The sequence below is a fragment of the Tuber melanosporum genome (genome assembly GCF_000151645.1).
Source record: "Tuber melanosporum whole genome shotgun sequence assembly, scaffold_6, strain Mel28".
Classification (NCBI taxonomy): domain Eukaryota; kingdom Fungi; phylum Ascomycota; class Pezizomycetes; order Pezizales; family Tuberaceae; genus Tuber; species Tuber melanosporum.
This window is the reverse complement of record NW_003299106.1, coordinates 21218-27208: the sequence shown is the minus strand read 5'-3', so window position 1 is coordinate 27208 and position 5991 is coordinate 21218. Positions and strand designations below refer to the sequence as shown.

Sequence of the window (5991 nt, the reverse complement as noted above, 5' to 3'; positions counted from 1 at the left end):
CGGTACTTGTACGAGAGCAGACAAAACTGACCGACTCTTCGCATGTGGCGGTGTCAGATTAAGCCCCCGGCTTCTCTTAACCTGCCGACACAAGGCTCGCGCAGCTGAACCATCACAACCGAGTGACGTCCAATGACCCCGAAACCACTGCAGACTCCTACTCCCCACTCCTACCTTTACTCCACCGCCTGACCGCCCCACCCCGGCACCAACCCCGCAACCACCAGCATCGCCCCAGCAGCCCCCGGCCACCAAGGAAATCAAGTACCACCACAACCAATCCCCCCCCACACTCCCGACTTTCTGCCCCTCCTATCGCACCCTTGTTCGACACTTCTTGGAGAACATGTCTCAGAAAAAAGAAATAGACGAAAAAGAAAAAGAAAAGAAAATGGTCCCAACCCTTTCTCTCGTTCCCTCCCCCGCACGCACACACGCAACCCACTCGACCGAAACCAAACCCAGGAATTTCGTGATTCACCCGTAATTGTACTCGCACAACGTACTACCAACCTACTCACCCCGGGAATTGGGGAGAGGAAAAGCAAATATGTTCACACTCGAGTACTCGAGTACCGGTACATGAGTAAAAATACATTACAAGCATTTCTCCTGGGTTTTCGGTCTTTGGGGTGTTTTATTGGATGAGGTGGGTGAGATGGATGATTGTGGGAGGTGGGTAGGTCGGTTTATAAGTGAATAAGAGGGGGGAGACGTGGGGGATTTGTTGACTGCGAAAATGTCGGGATCACCGGGAGGATAAACATTGTCTGTGCCGTACGGTAATGTACTCCCATAATAATATTATATGGCATGGTATGATATCGGAAGGTTTATTGAAAGCAAAGTCTATGCGCCCTCCACATCCCGAATAAAAAAAATCAAAATTTAATACCGAAATAAAGTGGAATCAACCAATCGCGCAATCCAAAAATAAAAGATAAAATAATTGCATCCTCGTACAAACTATTTTACCCTCCCTCGTCAACCCATTAATTTTCTTTTCAGAACATTTTCACTTCATGTGCTCGTCCAGGAACTGTAGAGTGCAAGTCTCTTCAAAGAAATAGATAAATCAACAAGAAAAACTCCAACTCCAAACAACAACACCATGTTTGCCTGCCTTATTTTTGTTTGATACAACAAAACGACACTAGTAACACCCATGTAAATGAAAATCCATTTGTCGGCGCTCTTCCACAAGATACGATAGTAAAAAAGAGAGCCTAGAAAGGAAGGGAAAGAGGTCGCCATGATAAAGAAAAGGAAAAAAATGGCGATCATACAAAGTGCTAATGCCCGGGAACCGTCGCCGTGACACTAGCAGGATGAGAAACCATGAAACCCATTACAAAAATCATACCCGACCCGAAACTAAGGGAATATCGCTGGAATCGTAATAAAAAGAGAAAAAAAGTGGCAAAAGGAAATAAACAATTCTACACCCACCGCGTAGTCTCCCAGGTTCAACGGTGCTGATGGTGGTGGTGATTAACTATACCCTCCCCAGCCTCTGCACCATACTGATAGGAATCATAGGGCACGAACTCCAATAATGGAAGCAGTTGATTGGCCCCCATACTGTTCATGTTGATATCTTCACTTTCAATCATGATATTATACGCGTTGAATGCTCCCATAGCACTTCCGGTTTCCTCGTTGTTATAAATGTCTCCTCCCATAATAAGCCCATCCATGGGGCTGTGATGAACACCAGCAGCCTTTTGTTGTTGCCTTTGTTGATCCACGCTGAGCCCCAGAAGCATTTCGGCATCGCTTGCGGCTGGAGCCGATGCGCCCACAGAGTACTTGGATTGGGGGGACGCAGCTAGAGATGTTGTTGAAGTCGGTGTCGCACCAACAAATCCATGTGGAAGTGGCGGGTGTATTCCAGACGTCATGAGTCCGTTTCGTGGATCTTGTGCTTGCTGTATCCCGCCGTGATGGTTGGCGTGTGGTGAAGAGGCGTTCCCGTTGTACTGTTGGTGTTGTATAGTGTAAACACCAGCCTCACCGCTAGCAGGAAACATAAAGGTCAAGTTTGAATTTGGAGAGTTTGTAGTCCCAGTCAGGGACCACCCAATGGCTTTTTATTCCAACAAATTAGAACCACCCAGAAATGTTATTCCAAACGGAAACTAACCTTGACTAGGGTTCCCATGAATCCCATTCATATGCGGCGATGACACATGCTCTGGTATCCGGTTAACCCCAAGACCCAATTGACCCCCTGGAGGCATGAGACCAGATTGCGACAATCCTCCCTCCAGTTTGATTATGTCCTCATGGACCGCTCCATTCGCTTGTTCCACACCCGGGACTAAATTGCCTCGGAAACGGTTCCACACCCCAGCTCCCCACCTATGGACTTCGACACTTTCCATTTCCTCAACTGTGTAAAGCAGCGGATCGACAATCCCCTTTGCCTTTTGATCCATGACTGTCAAAATGTACTTTACCCCCTCCCAATAGGTCTCCATCGCTTTCAACGCTTTATAGCATTTCTGGTAATTCTGATGAGCTGCCTGGGCGAGCAAAGCGTGCTTCGTCGATATTTTCTGGACCAGGGTCCCCTCCTCCATTATCTTTGACCCAAAACCTGGAATCATTCCCCTTCCACTGGTGATGGTTGTTCCTCCACCCGTAAGAACATTATTTCCGGGGCCAATAGCAGTTCCGTTGCTACTGACCGGCGAGCCTCGGCTAGCTGTTGGAGGCCTACTAGTACTGCTGTTGGACTCTGATGCCATGCTTCCAAGAGTCAAGGCATTGAATGACGGCAAGGATCCCGAAGGAGGCGGTGACGATGATCTCGATGTCGGATTTGAAGAAGAATGCGCAGCGCTTTCCTGCAAGAATGCGCACGCCGCGATGTAGATTGGCTGGCTAGTAAACGGGTTGCCATTTACTGCCTTGCAATCCAGCAACTCCGCAAATGCCAAAATGTCGGCAATTGTCTTGGCGGATGACATTGATAACTCGCGACTATTGGAGAACAGCTGCTGTATACTTCCCCCGAAGGCAATGAGAAGCGTCGGACGATGCAATAATACAATTAAAGTATGAAACCAAAAATGAAGGAGTAAAAACACTGCCCCCTGATTGGTGCTAGCGTAGTGTTGAAAATTAGCAACACCAAAATGAAGGTTTGGGGATAGCCTTTGATAGATCTTCGTTAAATCTGCCTCCATGCCCGAAAGGCTGTTCAAGGTATCCGGCGTGACAGTATGGACGTCTTTTATACTGTTCAATAAGTCCGTTATTCTTCCGTATAGTTGAATTATCCTGATGAGAGCAGGGAAAGGCGGTGGATATCCATGCTCGGGGTCAACCTCTTCGATGGGCGGAAAGTCTATCTCAATCTCCTTGTCGCGTATCGTTACAGGTCTCCCTGTGCCCGATGAAATAACTCTGTCAAGAAAGAAAACAGCCCAAAACGTATCCGTCCGCTCTCTCTCCCTAGCTTTAGCCTCCCTTACATTCTCGTTGTCCACGTACTCTTCGCGGCCCTCAGCTACCCCATCATCGTAACACCCCATCGACTCGAGCTTCACCCTACGGTCGTTTCCAGCACTCGTATTCGCCTTCGGGCTCTGTTCCACGCTGCGCGACCTACTTCCCCTAACACGCCTAGCTTCACTTCCCCCTTCCGCACCGCCTCTAGTACCTTCCAGCTTTTGTAACCCTAAATCCTGCGCCATTCTAATCGCAATTCCTAAAAACATCCAAAGTCCACTATCCCTGTTGCTCCCAAACTCCACATACGCTAGTAGTATGCAAGCCTGTACAGTAGCAAGGTTTGGGCAAGCAAAGGTGTCAACAACATGACTCTTTGCACGAATAGCAAATGCGGTACCATACTCGCTAGGCGGTACCCTTTCTCCATTCCGAACCAGTGACTGTAGCAACGAGTTACTCGAAAACCTGGCAGCAACGGCACAAACTGCATCAACCAATATTCCCTCAACCCGTTTCTCCTCAACATCTTTAGTGAAAACCTCTCTCCTTAAGAATGGGAAATTACACCCCAAATGCGAAAAAAATGTTTCGACAAGGTGGGCGATCAAGGGGTTATTTGGGGCAGGGTCGCTAGGGTCATAGAAAGGGATATCCTCCATTGGAACACTGTTTGTTCCGGAAGAAACCGTAGGTGTTGAGTTTGGATTCCCAAGACTCACAAATGTTGATGCTGGCGATGTCACCGAAGAGTTTGCACTCATTGAAAGACTGGAATGTCGAGGTATGTTATTCCTATCGTGTACTTCAACAACCATTTGTTTGTAGCCTGGCACAATAGCCGTAGGGCCGAAATAACGGAAATAAGGCATGCGGTGTGCAAGTCTCTGTGATGGAGGCGACGGATCTATAAAATCCCGTGAAATAATGTTTTTTTTTAAAAAAGCGGTTAACCTTAATATCTCTCAAGAATAAAACAAAAAAAATAAAGCAAAGCAGACTTGCTGGCGAGGATTATGGGTATATAAATCGGAGACAAAAAGGGCTAAAAGGGGACAAAACAGGGCGCAAGGAGACAGGAGACGAACATCTCAAAACAGGACTGGGGCCCTCGTCCGTCAATTCACCCCCACTTCCGCCATCTGCTCTACGACTATCCATGTCATATTCGTAACCTCTACCGGCAGCATCATGGTAGCCGGTCGATTTCCGCTTTTGTGACTTTACTCCCGATTCCGTACCTCGCAGTTCACGTTGCTCGCTCGGCAAGGGCTGCTGTACTGAAGGCTTCCTGGGGCGATCATGTGGTGAAGAAGGGGTTGGAGAGAATAATGGCTCTTTTAGCGGTTTATCCGTGAGTGTGGTTACTACGGTGGGGGTAGATTCGGAGCGGGCCTGGCTTTGTTGAAGCTGAGTCTGGTGTGCTGATGATACTGGCGCCGAATTGGTGGGGTCGGAATACCCTAGGCATGAATGGCCGTTTTGACGACAGGTCTCACAGATAGGCTTCTCACCGCTACAGCGGGTTTTCCTCTTGCGGCATGTCTTGCATCTTTATGGCAATTTCCGTCAAGAGGAGAAGCAAGTCAGCATTAAATGTGTAACCCAACAGAAAAATTAACAAAATTAAAAACAAGAAAACGAAGGAAGTGGAGGAGAGAGGAATCCCAATAAGGTAACGCAATAAACCAACATATATACACATCGCGACATGCAAAAAGGATGGATGGATACATAGTTATGCGCGAGGAACTGTACAAGTACAATATCAAATCGCCGGATCCCACGGATGGGATGGTAGTGTGGGGGTAGTACCATCAGACGAAACAGGAAGGAAAAAAAAGGGAAAGAGCGAGAAATATTATTTAACATCCGCTACCCTAACTGAAAGGAGTATCAGGAGCAACATACGCAGCACTTATTCTTCTCCTCTTTGCATGTGGTTGCCCATCGTTCGCCACAAAACGGATTGGTCTTGTAAAGGGCTGCATTACATGGGCAGGCTGGGGTGCCACCACAGCAGTTGCCATAGAAGACTCCGAAGACGATGGTGGGCTATCCGATAGCAATGGCTGCTGTGATAGTTGGGCGTGCTGTTGGGGTTGCTGCTGCTGCTGCTGCTGCGGCGGCGGCGGCGGCGGCGGCAGCTCCTGGTGCTCCTGTTTTAGCTGTTGTTGGTGTTGTAGTTGCTGTTGTTGAAGATGGAGATGTTGATGTTGATGCTGCTGTATTGGAGAAGATGCGGTATCAGGATGTAACAAAGAATGAACGGAGGCTATAGCGGGAGTGGCAGCTGTATTAGCTCCGGTAGATGTTGAAGGCGAAGCAGGCAAGTGGCGAGGAGTAGTGGCAATGATGGCAGTGGCAGGAGTAGAAGCAGGATTGGAGGAATGGAGGAGATCCTGCACAGAAGCAGCCTGCAGGAATGGTTTGGTGGATACCGAGGAAGAGCTCAGGACCCGTTCAATCTTTATATTAGAAGAAGCCGGAGATAGAGATGAGGCTAAAACGGAGGCAGGTATCGGCAGTGGCGGC

The 5991-nt window shown here is 48.3% G+C and overlaps 1 protein-coding gene; it reads right to left on the bottom strand.

Moving 5' to 3' along the window:
* Positions 1-804: 804 nt before the first annotated feature.
* Positions 805-5486, bottom strand: GSTUM_00009602001 (uncharacterized protein; the record flags this gene model as incomplete). XM_002840807.2 has 6 exons in its annotated part: positions 805-2086; positions 2144-2613; positions 2779-3542; positions 3627-4363; positions 4545-5008; positions 5368-5486. The coding sequence occupies 6 exons, from the start codon at positions 5484-5486 to the stop codon at positions 1467-1469; spliced, it is 3174 nt and encodes a 1057-aa protein (XP_002840853.1). The 3' UTR covers positions 805-1466.
* Positions 5487-5991: the final 505 nt, after the last annotated feature.